Raw genomic sequence first — 16,420 nt, 5'->3', positions numbered from 1 at the left:
ATTGTAGTTGTCAATGGTAGTTGTCTCACCTGGGGGACAGAATTCTTTTTCCTAAGAAACCTGCATGAAGGCAGCAAACACTTAAGGAATTAGTATTCTATTCTATTTTGAAATTACTTCTTTTACTTCACACTGCAAGTGTTTTTCACACTTGACTTTAAACATGTTGGACTTCGGCAGAAAAAAAATAGTGTGAGATGAGCTAAAAACATATGTCCTGTATAACCTGTAACAAGCACACTGTTAGTGACTGGCCTTTATCCTTTTGCAGTTACCTTATGAAGCTTTAGGGATTGTGTAACTGCAACACCAAACTTACTGTGCCATTATTAGAATGAATCTGTCACATCTTGCTTTAGCTTTTTGTTTGCTGCCTCAAAACCATCATTGTCGCAGTGGAAAGTTAGAGTAGGCAAACTCAGCTGCAGCAAAAATGTGCTTCTCCATGTTAAATCCTTATTGTGTTCTGCTTCCAAGAATCGTATCTTTATCAGTTGTACCTCAAGATGATAGAACTACTGTGTAACTGGGTGTTTGAGTTTGGTGTTTAGGTACAGCTGTCAGTAATCAGACCTGCAGGATTGCACCATCATTTCTGACATGGATAATTTTTGTCCTGTTTTTCAGTGTGTTGTATTCTGTGCTTGAGTCCTTTTTTGTTTTTTTTATTTTCTTTAATACAGCTTTCTTACGGTCACTGCTGTGTCATATCAGAAGAAATCCCTGAGCTACAGTTTACTGACTAATCCCAGTGGTCTGTTCAGTATTGATCAGGCAACAGGAGATATCAGTTTAACTCAGAGTGTGGATTATGAGAGTGACCAACACCAGTACCTTCTGTTGGTCAGAGCACAGGAAAATGAGCAGTTCAGCAGTGCAGCAGAGGTAGGTGTTCACTTCTGGCGGTCTGTATGTATTAACCACTTTCCTTCAGCCTTTCCAGATTTCTGTACAGATTCACTAGGGGCTCCTGTTGCCCCAGTTCATGCTGTCTATTCTGTTGTCCATTTTAAAAGTCTCTTTGTCTATAAGATGTTGATTCCAATTTAAAACAAAGGCAGAACAGAAAATTATTTGTTTCTGATGAAGAGCACAGAGAAAGTAATAAAAGCTCCCATATATTAAAAGTTGATGGTTTATGGTGTTCTGGAAAGCTGTTTGACAGCAAAAACATTTATAAATATAGTAAATAATGTTTGAATTCCAGGATTCACAGAGCTGGGAAATGCATGCAATGTAACAGTTTGTTTCTGCTGCAGGAAATGAGATGTACACTACAGAGGGAACAGGGGTCTGGCTTATCTGGCTTATTAGGAACAAGTATGGGGACACAGACACTGAAATAGTGTCTGTGTCAGTGTAACAGTGGCTGTAGCACACCAGAGAGTGGTCATTTTTCTTGGATCATTTTATCTACTACAGGATGAAGAGTAGTGGAATATGACTTGGAAGATTATGAAATGATTTTACAAATATATTTAGCCTAAACACAGTTTAATGTGTGCCGGCTTTACACTGATACAACCTTAGCAGTTAAGAGACAGCAACTCCCTGTTTATAAGAACCTGTGTAAGAACAAATTGTGTATACGTCTACCTGTTGCACTGTAGTGCAGAATACCTCAACTGACCTCTGACAGTCTCAAATGTAACAGTACGACCTGCCATAAAGGCTAGTTTAACTCACTCCTTACTGTTTGAATTGCAGGCAGTGCAACTGTGGACACATATTTGATGTAGGAATAAGACAACATTTTAAAACACGTTAAAAGCAGAATTGTATGTCTAATTTAGGCTGTTGTAACTGAATTCAGAACTTGGTTTTATAATGCTAAAATGTAATATGCTTGGTAGTATAATCGTTAGTGTTAGAAATTACAGAGGTGTTAGAAGATAAGATAATGTGAAAAGGATGCTTGTAAAGCAGAAGGTCCATTTTCTTTTAAATTACTAACAGGAAATTATCAGTGGAGATGAAGGGTGGGTGGAAAGTGTTGCTGCAAGGGACTGGGACTTGGAAGCTGGAAGTATATTGGAATCTAGTCTTTCAGTGTTTCTTAGAACAGTCTAAGAAAAATGGCTTATCCTATGTGCTATAGCTTCTGAAGACCTCAAGGATGTTTTCAGGAAGTTCTTCCATCTGATATTTGTAGAGCAACAAAGTTGTTGTCTCAATTCACTTTGCTGTTTAACATTCCTCTTTTCTCTATTAAGGTTTTGGTTGTAATCACAGATGTGAATGATTGTGCCCCTGAATTTCATCAGTCAATTTACAGCAAGGTTGGTGTTCCTGAAACAGTTACTATGACAACTGCACTTGTACAAGGTTAGTGCTTCTAAAACGATTTGTTATGTTCAGTATGAGTATTGACATTTTCCTCCCACTAATTAGACTTCAGTTCAGAAGGCAAAATTGGCTTCCCCTGCATGGGTAGTTGCAACTCTCTGAAGACAAATGGCACCACTTAGAATTGGGTCATGATTATTTACTGCTGCTACAGCCCAAATAATTTTGAGGGACAGATGGCAAAGGAAACAAATCTTTGTGGGATTTTGCAGTAACAGGACTTCTGTTGGGGTTAGTATTATAGCAGCAGGCTTATAATAGCAATCCTGCAACGTTTCTTCTCTTGAAGGAAGAGAGTGATGTTTGATCAGAAATTACAGACACATCACTTCACCTTCTCTGCCTATCTTAATTCAAGAGTCCTACATGAGCTTGCTGTAGGATATACTGCTTTTTTGCATTAAAAACCTCTTGCATGGTTTAACTAGTTTGTAGGAGGTTTTGTTTAGGTGCTTGAAGAAGACGACTTTGCTCCTTCCCAGTGTAACCAGTAGCTTAAGCTTTAAATGATGATGCTTTGTAAATTAGGTAAACTTTGGCTTTGTAAGCTGCAAAAATCTTATGTTGAAAATGTTTATAAAGAAATGGGCAGATTCTAGCAATAAAATTTATGTCACCTAAGTGGTTCTACAAGGGCCTTATATTAGTGTTCAACCCTTACACAACCTTTCTATAAATCTTGAGGGTGTGTGTGTGAATTAAACTACAGGAAAATTGCTGTTCGCTAGTAAATAGGATTTTACAGCATCTACTGTTCTACTTTGTGATTTATCCTGTAGTAATAGTAGTCTCTAAGTTACTATTCCGGTAACTGCTCTCTTAGCATAGGGTTCTGACAAGCGCATGACATGAGGCAGTTGAACAATATGTATAAATATTTCATATTAAATCACACAGGGTGTGATCTGTCCGAGTGATCTTAAATCAGCAGTGTAGGTGGACATGAGAATATATATCTCTTTGTGGAAATAGGTTCTTGGTAGTACAGGGCTCTTTAAATCCAGCAAAGGCAAGATCTAGCAGCTGAATTCAACCAGGGACTTAACTTTATTTTTTAAAAACAACTTATTTTCCAGTAAGTGTTAGTTCAATAAAAAACACAACATAGCACAGTTGTATGAATTATTTCAAGCACCGCATGCCAAGGCAAGTGCTATTACTGTTTTATACTGCACAGTAATTCTCTTGTTACAGTACTTAACATTCCAGGTCACAAACTTTGATCTACACAATGTCTTTCTCTCTTAACAGTGACAGCCACTGACTGCGATTCAAAAGAGAATGCCAAATTGCAGTATTACACTTTGAGTCAAGACTTCAGCATTACTTCTCATGGTACTGTTTTTCCAGCAACACGGTTAGACTATGAGCAACCTAACCATCTGTATGAGTTTATAATTATGGCTGTAGATAAAGGAGAAGAGCCAAAGACTGGAACAGCAACTGTTAGGATCCATGTTTCAAATGTGAATGATGAAGCACCTGAGTTTTCCCAGGCAATGTAAATACATATTCTTAAAAACTCTGTTATTTTTGTCTTTTACTGTTGCTTTATGTGTTCTGGTCAAAAGGCTAGTCATTACAAGATGGTAACTGGCTTCAGTTCAATCAGATCTAAGAGTTGGGCTGACAGATGTGGGTTGATCTTTTGACTCTGAGACTCCTTACTACCAGAAAAGAAAAAAAGTGTGGTTCTTAATTTTAAAGTTTAGTCATACTTTCAGTGTACAGTAGGACTTATGTGTCTGTCTAGATAGAAGAAGTTGTATGTAGACAGTTTCTTTGAACAGATCTTGAATTTAAGTTTTTTTCCAGTATGTACTGAAAGAGGTGAAGTATTTTCAGATTATACATTTCAAGGGGACTCCACCATCAGCAAAGGAAACTGAGCAGAAAAAGCAGACAGGTCAGTGTTGTCCTAAGCCTTCATCCAGTGTACATGGTGGAATTTTGCCTTTTAATTACTCAGTTTAAGCTTAGAGTCAGCAGACTGCATCCCTGGTTCATAATTGTTAAAGAAAAACATTTCGATGACAGAATCCTACATGACCACTGAATTATAAAAACAGCAAATAAATGTCAGTGAGTGGAGTTCATTTGATTTCGCTTTGTCCTGTGACCTAAAAACTAGTTTCCGCTCCTCTGCTTTCTAAAGCATCAGTAAGCATTTTTCTTCCTTCATTAGGGCTCAGAAGTGCCTGGAGCAATGTCGTAAGTACTATAAACTTGCATTCATGTTAGAGGCTTAGTAATGGAATTCCCAGTCAGCTTCTGCATCAGTCTTCTACTTACTAAAGCTAGAAGTTGCTCAGGACAAAATCCCAGCAGAGATTTCATTGGTGCTAAGCTTGTGGTTTAGGTGAACAAAACATCAAAGCTTTCTGACAGTCCTTACTTTGTGTGAAGAGAACCTCTGGCTTCAAAATCTTGTCCCTTCCTTTCTTTCCTGAACACGGCTTAGGAGATACAGCTTGGAAAATTTTCTTTCGTAAATTCTCATTGGATCTCTATGCATTTTCAAACACTAAGCTCAATTAAGTTTCTCACTCTCCAGATTATGGCTATTTTTGGTTTATTTCTTTGTTTTAATATTCAGGGTCATTGAATATTTATCTGTTTGTCTTGATCTGTTTATAATTTTTTAATCAGAAATGAGTGATAGTATTAAAGATGCTGTAAACATTTCTTAAGCAATTGGAAGCAGAAAACAGTTTAAACAAATCACCCTGCCAGCTCTTGTGTTTAAAGAACATGATTAAAATGAACATTATTTTAAATAACCAAACATTCACAGGAAGCTTTTCTGTTCCTTATGCAATAATAGCAGGGAAAGTGTTGTACATATGTATAGATCTGCACTGGAATCAAATTCAGCTCCTGGAATTTGAATTACCTCAAGTTCTTGTTTAACCAGGTTACCCAGACTTTTGAGTTTGCTTTATCTTTCCCATTATGAAAAAGATCTTGAACCCCAAAGGTGACATGTGGACAGAACTTAGTTGAAGTTCTCTGTGAAATAGATTCATCATGAAGACTTGTAAATTAGGTCCTGTTGAGTGGCTGGTTTGCAATTACTGCAGTGATCTGTGACAGGCTAATACAAGTCAAGATGCTGCTGCTGTCCTTCTACCCCTTTGTTTAAATAGATTTACAGTCCAGCATAAACCTGTGATTCCTTGCCGTGAGCTTTTTTTCATCACGGTTATTCTTTATCTCAGTTACGAAATGCTGAAGGCTACCACTGTGCTTCATTTTGTCAGTTTTTACTTTTCTCCTGTTTAAGAGACCTCTTCTGATTACTTGAACTCTTCTGTCGCTATATTTCATGTTCAAAACTGAGAATTACTGTTCAGTTGCTTTCCAGATGCAGAATTAAGACAGTGTCCTGAGGGTTGTGGCTGAATCAAATGAGAATAATTTACTTCTCTTACTTCATTGCATATTAAACTGGGAGAAGAAAAACGCTGTTTCTGCAAAGGTTTTGATGAAAACACACATATATAGACAACAAAACCCAAGGGGGAGGTTTTCTCTGCATCCATTTTCTTCAAATTTTTCTATTCTCAGCATATGGAGAATGGGTCCATAAGCACTCTGAACCCATCAGCACATATGTATTGTTGGATACAGCCAGCTGTAGTTCATTCTTATGGCTGGGCTTTGGCGTATCTGTTGTGGACCAGTCTCTAGTATGCTTTAGCCTGGCCTGTGCTCAATCCAGTCAGATAAAATAATAAAATATCTGGGACTTTGTTAAGCAGGGGGCTTTTCTGCTCTAGAGGGCTTAAGCTGATAATGCCTCTTAAGAGCTTACAGTGTCAGTGATGTGTCCGGACTTGAGGTTTTAGCAAAACTGATGTTGCACACACATCCTCCGGATCTGATTCTCATCTTAGTCCTGCTGGTGCAAAGAAGCATTTTGAGAATTTTTGTCAGAAAATGTGCTGTGATGAGCAATGCTTTAACTTGGCAAATGTTTGCTTTAATTCTGTGAGTCAGGCGGCTCATTTTTTTTAATTAAAATAAAAAAGCAAATTCTGCACTTAGCACAAATCTTGTTGCAAAGCTGAGTTTCAGAGCTTCAGTACTGCTGAAGGCTTGCAATGGAAATCTGTGGGAGGTAACAACAGAAAGACATGGCTGGTTGGACAGATCATCAATACAAACATTTCACTGGTTAACAGAAGCATCCTATCAGTGTAATTGTATTAATAAATTACAAATCTCTGCAGTACCCTTTGTGCATGTAGTCAGTAGGTGGTGTAAAGCACTGTTCTGTATATATTATTTCCTGTCTAAATTAGTAAGCGTATCATACTCATTTCTTTTAACAGCTACAGGAGTTTTGTTTCTGAAGATGCAGTCCCAAACACATTGATTGCTACAGTTAATGCCATTGACCCGGACGGAGATGGTGTGACATACAATATTCTCTCTGGGAATCAAAAAGGAAACTTTGTTATTGACCCTAAGAAAGGTAATAATATATTAGCTCTTTGCTGTTGCAATTATAATGGTGATTCTGATCTGGTGCAGCTTGAATTTGGTCTTCATTTGGTGGCAGTTATAAAAGCTGAATAGCATATTCTATTTTGGAAGCTAATACCTAATTTTAAGAAGTGCAGGGAAAGATAGAGTTGCTCTAGACTCTCTTGTAATGTTTAAAAAAATCATATTATTTTCATAAAAGCTTTGTATTATCTTACCTATCTTACTTGTTCATTGTTTGCTTTTGGTCGGTAGCTTAGTAGAGAACATTATTCTAGGTAGCAAGTAACTTAATAGAGAGTGTTATTATTGGTAACAGTGTGGCATTCCAAATGTCAAACAAGGATAGGATGTGAGTAGCATTTAAACTAGGAAAGTAATTTCAAAATTGCACTATTCACATCAGTGGTATTATTTAGCCAAGAATACTGTGTGCATGAGATAAAAAAATACATGTGGAGAATGCTTTGTGGTTTAAGTAATTTGTTCTGAAATAGCAGATCTTACATCTTCTAAAATTTTTCTCAGCACTTGAATATTTTTAAAAACCTAAAGGAAAAAAAATTGCACAAAATCAGTGTCCTTATTAAAAGAAAAAATTAAGAAATGGATAAACACACATTACCTGAGCAGGTGGCACATGCCTTTAAATTACTAGGGTTTATTTGTTGGTGATTGCTTGAAAAAAACAGAAGATGATGTTTTGAGATAGAAATAGTCCTTCAAATTGAAATCCCTCTGAAGGATTGAAGTAACTTAATTAACTTCATTTAAACTACTTTATATGTAACCTGTTTTGACCTGCAATCAAAATCAGAACTTCTGTTTTTCAAAGCACAAGTGTTAAATATATAGGCAGAAGTAAGCTGCCCTATGCTATTCCTCCTTTATTTCATAGTGTTGATGTAGCAGGAGATGTTAATTTCAATGCAGATCATGTTTCTGCAACATTCATGTTAGATTCGAAAATGTTCCCAAAGATACGGTCTGCGGGTAATTTTCAGGTGTTGAAACATGATCCTGAATTGATTGAGAGCTCCTTTTATCCTTTCTAAGTTAAAACTAGAATTGTAGGTTCCATGAGTTAAATTTCTAAAGGTATTTTGGCACCTGAAGGAACAATGGTTGTAAAAGTGTCTAATTGCCATGGGGGTGTAGTATATCTGATCCTTCTGAATATCTGTATTGTAAGTGCGCAATGAATCCTAACATTTGTTTGAGAGCGTCTCTTGGGGTTAGCTCCATAGTTTTAATATAATCACATATACGTACTTCTATACTTTTTACCAATTAATTTTATCGTCTTTAAAACTTAATTTTAGAAACATCATCATTTTTTTGGCTTTTGTTGCTTAATAAAAGTTATACAGTGGCTCGTCGCATTTTCTTTTCAGAAATGATGTCAAGGGAGTAAATAGTCTGTACCCCCTTGCTGCAGAAATGCCAAGGTAAAGTGGAGAGCTGTCAAACATAAGTGCTGCAGCTAAAACAAGACATTTGCAAGCAAATTGAGTGACATTGATGCTGTGACAATACTGTTGTAATGACAGTTGCTGTTATGCCTGATGAGCAGAGGTGATTGATGGATAATGGAGCAAAGCAATGACAGCTTGTTACTGCATGGTCTCAGATAGCTGTAGTCTCTTTTTATTTTGTGGCAAATCTTTCATACATCTTTCTCTGACAGTCCCTGTGTGTCCCACCCATCATTTGGGTGACTTGAGAGAATAGCAGACCACAGGTTTCTGAGAACACGCTTATAGGGATAAATGCTGCTGTGCTTGTGCTGCAGGAAGGTAAACTTGAGCTAGTTTATTTATATAAGCTACAGCAGTAGACATGGTGCCATGTGCTTCAGCAATGATACAGGAAGACAAGCAGACTCACTAATGGGGCAGGCACAGGTAAAACACAAGTCTGGCACAATGTTTATCTGTATTTTTGTTTTGCTCTGTTTTTTTCTGCAACAGACACACAAAAGGTAATATGTGCAGCTCAGCTGATTTGTAGTTGTCATCTCATTTAGCTCTGTAGACAAACCTGCAGACAAACCTGGTGTGCTGTCTTAATTCTGTGTTCATATCAGGCTGCAGTAAAAATGCCATGGTTAAATTGAACCACAGCAGCCTTATGGCTTATTGATGAATAGGTAGACCAGAGTGGTTTGTTGTGGTGCTTACTAGTGAGAATAACTGTAATTGGTTAATGCAGTAAAAAATTAAACCCCAGCAACCTATTGTTCTTACAGGGCTAGTTAGACTTCGTTCAAGTCCGTTTCCAGAGCTGCAAGGAACAGAATATGTACTTAATGTCACAGCTACTGATGATAATGCCTCTGGAGGGCCCCATTCTCTTACAAGTACTGCCCAGGTTGTTGTGAAAATTGATGATGTCAACAATAACAAACCTGTCTTTCAGAAGGTAAATATATGAGGCTTATCATTTGTATTAGACTGTGTGGTAAATGCTTAAGACTGTATAGTTGCTACAAGTGGTGCAGCAGCTGCGCTATTCAAGAAGTGGTCACTTCCATCTCTCTTGGAGGCCTGATGCCACTGTCTTCTGTGTCTTTTCCATCCCTCTCATAAGATATACAGGGCTTGTTCCCTTGTGGCAGAATAGCTCCTGTGAGCATTGTCTTTTCCCTGAACCACATCTCTGGCATTTTAGAAGATGAAGTTGAGTGAATAACTTTTGGACCCATGCTCAGTGTGACATGTGAGGAGGAATGGATAGGTATAGCTGTATAGTTATACCTATGCAGTGGACTTGTTCCAGAATATTCCAAAACACCTCTCTAAGTGAGTTAAGAACAGTCCAGTAACTAAGGTATAACAGAAAAACACTGCTGCTGCCACTAATAATAATAATGATAAGGGAAATAACGAGGGGAGAGAATACAACTGCTCACCACCCGCAGACTGACACCCAGCCTGACCCTGGCAGTGATCTAACCCTTCCAAGTAACTGTTCCCAGTTTCTATACTGGGCATGCTGTGGTATGGAATACCCCTTGGTCAGTTTGGGTCAGGTGCCCTGTCTCTGCCTCTTCCTGGCTTCCCCTCCTCCCTGTCAGAGCATGAGGCTCAGAAAGTCCTTGGTCAGAGTAAACATTACCGAGCAACAACTAAAAACATCAGTGTTATCAGTGCTGTTCCCAGGCTGAAAATCAAAACCACAGCACTGCACCAGCTACTAAGAAGGAGAAAAATGACTGCTACTGCTGAGCCCAGGACAATTACATAGGCTTCTTTTGATGATTGTATGTATGGAACTGATGAAAAAGAGAAGAATAAAAGTGCGTTTTTATCTTAATTTGTAAGTACTAAGAATAAATGCTTGTATAAGTTTTCAGAATGCTGATTCATATTAAAGATCTGTTGTCTAAAAATTAAGTTGGATGCTGATGGACAGTGTTGCATATTTTGAAAAGTCAGTGACTATCGGTGTTACTCTTGGGAATTCTCAGTAATCTGTCCTCAACAAAGTTACTTTTTGTAGAAATACGTTTTGAGCAAAGCCATTCTGTAGGCTGGGCAAGTGTATACCCTCTTTTTTTAGTAAGGTTTTTGCTGATATGGAGAAATATTTGTGTTTGGAAATTAACTGTACCTTTTTGTCCAAGCATTTTCATTATTTGGAGGTGCTCATGGGCCTCATATTGTGTGTTACAACTGCAAAATAGCAACTAAAGTCTGTAAATTATTCACAGTACAGGTAAAACATTACTATCAGTGCATATGAGTGGAACTGTAGCTAAAACTTGTTACGTTTTCCCCCCTCCCATATATTTAAATCAAACAGCTTGGTAAGTCCTCGTTTTTTTGGGGTTTTTTTTGTTTTTTTCTTTCAGTGTCAGTATTACCAGGAACATGCTTTTGTACTGGAAAACCAGCCTTCAGGGACAGTTATACTGCAGGTTGAAGCTACTGATGCTGATGAAGGAGCCAATGGTCTAGTGAAATATGGCTTGGTGCAGAGAGGTGGTGTCTTGCCAGCATTTAGTGTTCATCCTGACACAGGTAAAGCAAGTAACAGAACTCATACCAGCATATAGAAACCACTTTCTTACACTGATAGAAAAAAAAATCTTTAAATAAAATCATACTTCATGGTTTTTCATTTAGTTTGTTGATAGCAGACAAAATAGAAACTGCATTAATGGCATGAACAGATGTTCTGTGAAACCAGAAGTATCCTACATGTTCAGGACTGAACTAGAAGGAATGTTTTTTCTGAAATGTGGAAGTTCTGCTGTATAAAATAATGACATCTATTTTTTTGTAACTGGATTTAGAAGAACCACCATATTTTAAGTGCACATTATATTGCAACATTCCTAAAGGCATAGAAATAATTTATTTAAATGACAGCAGTCTTACAAATAGAAAGAGGCCAAAACTAAATTCAGGCTCAGCTTTTGAAGAATGAAAAGACGTGAAGCATGCCTTTGTCCTGTCTTCATTGCTCTTCAAAAGAAATACTTTGTTTATAATCTCATTCTGTTAGTTTGGTACTTACCTCCATTTTCTAAATTTACGTTCAGTTGTGTGTAGATGTAAGTGTATATGAAGTGTGTATCTGCCTGAGCCAGGACACTGTAAACTGTTGAAACAGTTAAATCTTGTGTTTGAATGCTTGAACCTGACGCTCACATTGTAGGTTGTGTTTCATTGTATGATGGGCAAATAAGCATGCAAGTGCAGAATGCACAGTATTTTAACTCTCTGGTATTTAATGTGTTTTCAGGTGTTCTGACAACTGTTCAAGTATTTGATCGAGAAAAGCAAAGGGAATATCCTATCACTGTGACAGCGACAGATCAGGCAACAGAGCCACTCACTGGAATATGTCAGATAAATATTATCATCCTGGACCAAAATGACAACGATCCGAGATTTGAAAACACCCATTATGAATGTAATTGAGAATCATTGGATAGCGTTTCAGTGCCCTGGGTGTGAGCTTGCCTGATGTGTTGCCTTTCCTGGCAGTAGATCAGATGTCCAACTAGGTGATTGCAACCAGGGATGCTTCTGCCTTGATTGTAACTCTGTGTAATGTGCAGTGGAACAAGCACAGTCTTGACTCCTGAGTGTCATTATGGGAAAATTCCTTGTGACAATAGCCATGTCAGTACCTTTCCTTACCTGAGTGTACTGAGTGTCTGTGGTACCACATAGAGATGTGAAAGTTGCAGTGAGAACATGAGTGTGCAGCGCTGAGCAATAACTGTATCCTTTGTTTTCTGATTTACAGATTTTAGTAATAACTTTTGATTGCATACTTTTTCCATTTGAATTTTGTAATTCTTCATCGTTTGTTGTTTTACCTTGCCTTCATGGTTCCTCAAAATCTCCCTTCCTTTTATGAGTGAATCCCCAGAGGCATGTATAATATTCATAAACAAATGAAGACTTACCATTGTCAGTTTCTTATACTGAGGGAGAAATGAGACTTGAATTATCAGTCTTCTCAGTTAGTGTAACTAACTCATTTATAGTTGTACTAAGTCCTAGAAAGTAGGACCTTTTCTTCTAGCTTTATGCAATAAATCAATATTCCATTTATATAAGTTTCATACAGAGCAAGTAGTGTCTTAGTAAAAATACAATAACTAAAAAAGTAGTATCTTACAAGAAATAAGAATTTCAAGTTATCAGTGTGGTAATAAGTTCAGATGTGATCCATAGGTCTGGAGTGACAGCAACACTTCAAAATACTCAGTTGAATTCTTACTGCCATTGTTCCAAGGAAGATAAAGTTACAGCTTCCATACATTAGTACTTTAGTATTTCTTCATTTCTTAGTAAGATGCTTATGGTACTTCAGTGAATTAATGATCAGTTTGAAATATCCTTTCCTTACATTAGATTTTCTAAGAGAAGACACAAGAGTTGGGACCAGCTTTCTTTGTGTTGCAGCCCATGATGATGACTACAGCTCCAATGCTGCCATTACATATTCAATAACAAATGAAGAACCAAATTATTTACAGATTAATCCTACTACAGGCTGGGTGTTTGTGAACCAACCCATATCTCAGGTATTGTGCTTGCTTTCCTTTTTAAGCTATTTCAATATTGCATAGGACAGACTCAGGTTATGTGTTACTCCTTTGCATTAAAGGATCAATATGTTATGTTTAAATTAAGCATGAGTCTAAGGCTTTTAGCCAATGAGTTCATTGACTGCAAATTGCATGTTAGCAAGCCTTGCTTTCAGCTGGGAAAGTAGCACCTGGCAGCATTGCCTCTGAGAACTTGTTCTTCCCATTTCGTTGGCTTTGGCATAGTAATACCAAGGACCCAGGGGCTGAGACCATAAGCAGGGGAGCAAGAACCTGGGTGTAGGACTTTGCTGTGTTAACAGGCAATGAGTTAAGACACAAACCTAACTCTGAAAGAGTGTTAAACTTTGCTTCTGATACAGAGTCCCAACTTGATTCATGTTAATCACGGTGAACTAAGCTGTCTCTTAGACAGGTTGAAGGCATAATGAATGCAATTGTTGCATGTAGAAACCTAACATCAGTTTCATCCATATCTAAATACCTACATAAGCAGTTTGATACTTTCAGAGTTGCAATATGTGTTGAAATGAAAATATTGTTGTAGATGTCAATCTTTAAATAGCTAATAGATATTTTTAATGTAGAGATTTAACTCCTAAGTAACTGATGCGTACCCTTTTAACATATTTTCTTTATTGAATCCAAGAACCTTACAGACCTAATAACAAAAACTGTTTACAGGTTTGCATAAGAACTCAGGGGCTCCACAAATTGCTTCTTTATTTGTTTTGTTGTCAATTTTGTGTGAAATTTGCTGAGGTTTATAGAGACAAATAGGAACATTTTCCAGCAACATTAAGTAAAGCAAAGAGCAGAATTTCCAGCAACCTTGCACCTACTTCATATTCTGAGTTTAGTATATTACAGTTGTGGATGATTTTGTACTGTGCAGGTTTTTTAAAGCGTGCCTTTAATTTTATGTTATTATTTTGAAAAAAACCCAGACCCAAACTCACTGGAGCCCTGATCAAAACCCTCTGTAACAAAACCTTTTTTACTGCTCAGAGGTCGTCTATAATTCGAGAGATTATTGCTACAGATGGAGGTAATAGAAGCAGTAAAGTTGAGCTTGCAGTAACTATTACCAGTGCAAAAACCCAGCCTCCACAGTGGGAAAGAGACAGCTATGAAGTTGTTATTCCAGAGAATACAACACAAGATGCATCAGTTTTGGTAAGGTTGGGATAGATTTGTTTGTCTGCCTGTAGCTGTAAGGCTATAGAGTAACTTAACGCTGCTTATTTGTTTGTGTTACCTGAGGTGATTGTTTGGCTTAAAGTACTTAGAATTGTTCAGTTTGATTGCTTGGAATGAGTAATCAAAACAGCTTTATGAAGTAAGTCTAGAATACATATTTTTAAGACAAAAGCATGAGCAACCAAGCACGTAATGACTGGTAACCTTTGGCTGCAGCTATCTGCAGCCTGGATATGTTCAGGCAGGCTTAAGATTTGGTATCAGGAAATGCTTGTCGTTTTCAGCTGAGAGCTGATGATTTGAGAGAGTCAGTGCACAAAAGCTTTTTGGAATGTTGCTGTACTTACGAAACTTTCTGAACTGTGCAGACAATCAAAGCAACTTCTTCCCTTGGTGATCCCCGTGTGACTTACAACTTAGAAGAGGGACTTCTTCCGGAGACCAATATGCCGGTTCGTTTCTACCTGACTCCAAATAGACATGATGGTTCTGCTTCAATCCTGGTAGCTGAGCCACTGGATTATGAAACAACAAAGAGCTTTCTGCTGAGAGTTCGAGCACAAACTGTTGCTGCAGTTCCTCTGGCAGCATTCACTACAATCTATATTAGTGTAACAGGTTTGTAAGCTGTGCAGTGACGTTATAGTAAAATAAGTGCTTTTGTTTCTTTAAACTTTTATACTTCTTCTTTTTGATGTTTTAGATGTCAATGATAATGTCCCATTCTTCACTTCACCTGTTTATGAAGCCTTGGTAACAGAAGGAGCTGGTCTGGGGACATTTGTTGTTCAGGTGTCAGCTGTCGACCTTGACCTTGGTCAGAATGGTGAGGTAAGCAAGTAGCGGTCTACATCTCCTGTGACAAAAGGTATGGAATAACATCTATGTGAACAACAGCTAAATAGGCTACAAGTCTTCAACCTAGAAAAGGGTTGACTAGTAGGGAAACATCAGATGAAATGAAGTCACTAGTAACATGTTTCCTGTCTTGACATGTGAAAAATTCATTCATTCAGTCAGCCCAGCTAGAGCCGCAGCCGGCACGCTACAGCGATATCGAGGTTCTACCGAGATTAGGAAAATCAGAGGGGATAGCGCAGAGCCATCGCGATTCCCGACATTTCTCGACATTTCCTGATTCCCGAAGTCCCAGCAGCCCTTGCGAGAGAGCGGCTGACGTGGCGGGGGGCGTTCCCACCGTGACGGCGACCACCCCCCTGCCCCTTGACTTGAAAGAGCCTTTGAGAGGGCAGCAACTTTGACACGTCGCTGCCCACCAGGCCCAGGGAAGAACAGGGAGGTCGTTTTGCTGACCAATATGGTCGTCTCCAGAAAGAGAGCTAGCAGTAAGAGGGCTGTAGCAACTCAGACAGAGACCCCGGCCCTAACCGTGGCTCTTCAGGTCTCTGGATGCAGGGAGTGCCAGAGCCTGCTACTGCCGGGGGAGGGAGGACAGCATTCCACCTGTGTGAGGTGTGAGCAGGTAGAAGATCTGCTTAGCTTGGTGGCTGAACTTAAGGAGGAGGTTGAGACGCTGAGGAGCATCAGGGAGTGTGAAAGGGAGATCGACTGCTGGAGTAACTCCCTGGCTGGCCAGTTGGAACGGCTCCAGGGAGATACCCCCCAAAAGGGGATGGACCCCCTGCCCTCTCAGACAGAGGGGGATGGCCTGAGACAGCCCCTGTCCTGTAGCTGTCGCCCAGAGGTAGGGGACCAAAAAGATGATGAGGGTTGGAAGCGAGTTCCGGTTCGGCGTCGTGGGCAGCCCTCCTCCCTTCCTGCCCCGCTTCCCCAGGTGTCCCTCTGTAATAGGTTTGAGGCCCTGGATCTGGAAGGAGAGGTAGGTGAGGATGTGGTGCAAGGCCCGCCTACAAGGCCACATAGGAAAAAGCGGTCGACTTCACACCTCAAGACTGCCTCTGGTAAGAAAGAAAGAAGGGTCATTGTAGTAGGTGATTCCATTCTGAAAGGAACAGAGGGCCCGATATGCAGAGTTGACCCTCATCATAGGGAAGTGTGTAGTCTGCCTGGAGCCCGGATCAGGGATATCACCAGGGCGCTCCCCAACCTGGTGCACCCGACAGACTACTACCTGCTGCTGGTCTTCCAGACGGGTGAGGGGGAAGCTGCTTCCCGCAGTCTGAGGGGGATGAAGAAAGACTACAGGGCCTTGGGGCGGATGGTGAAAGACTCTGGGGCTCAGGTGATCTTCTCTTCGCTCCTTCCATCTTCTGTTGATGATGTGGGACTGAATGGGAAAATTCAGTCCATAAACGATTGGCTTCGAGGCTGGTGCTGCAGGCAGGGATTTGGATT

General features: G+C 39.2%; 1 protein-coding gene across 1 annotated transcript in view; it reads left to right on the top strand.

The window, feature by feature from the left end:
- LOC133208185 (neural-cadherin-like) overlaps positions 1-16,420 on the top strand; it is a 64,357-nt gene that overhangs the window by 15,925 nt on the left and 32,012 nt on the right. The window contains 11 exon segments of the mRNA XM_061345887.1: positions 684-885; positions 2,214-2,325; positions 3,598-3,847; positions 6,681-6,823; positions 9,083-9,255; positions 10,688-10,856; positions 11,584-11,754; positions 12,708-12,880; positions 13,913-14,080; positions 14,473-14,722; positions 14,808-14,935. Of these exon segments, the coding sequence (XP_061201871.1) occupies positions 684-885; positions 2,214-2,325; positions 3,598-3,847; positions 6,681-6,823; positions 9,083-9,255; positions 10,688-10,856; positions 11,584-11,754; positions 12,708-12,880; positions 13,913-14,080; positions 14,473-14,722; positions 14,808-14,935 (1,939 nt within the window).

This window comes from Neopsephotus bourkii, unplaced genomic scaffold (assembly GCF_033783945.1).
Source record: "Neopsephotus bourkii isolate Nb327-2 ecotype Australia unplaced genomic scaffold, CSIRO-AGI_Nbou_v1 NB_245, whole genome shotgun sequence".
Taxonomy (NCBI): domain Eukaryota; kingdom Metazoa; phylum Chordata; class Aves; order Psittaciformes; family Psittacidae; genus Neopsephotus; species Neopsephotus bourkii.
Note: the sequence above shows the minus strand (reverse complement) of the source record. Positions and strands in the feature narration are given on the sequence as shown.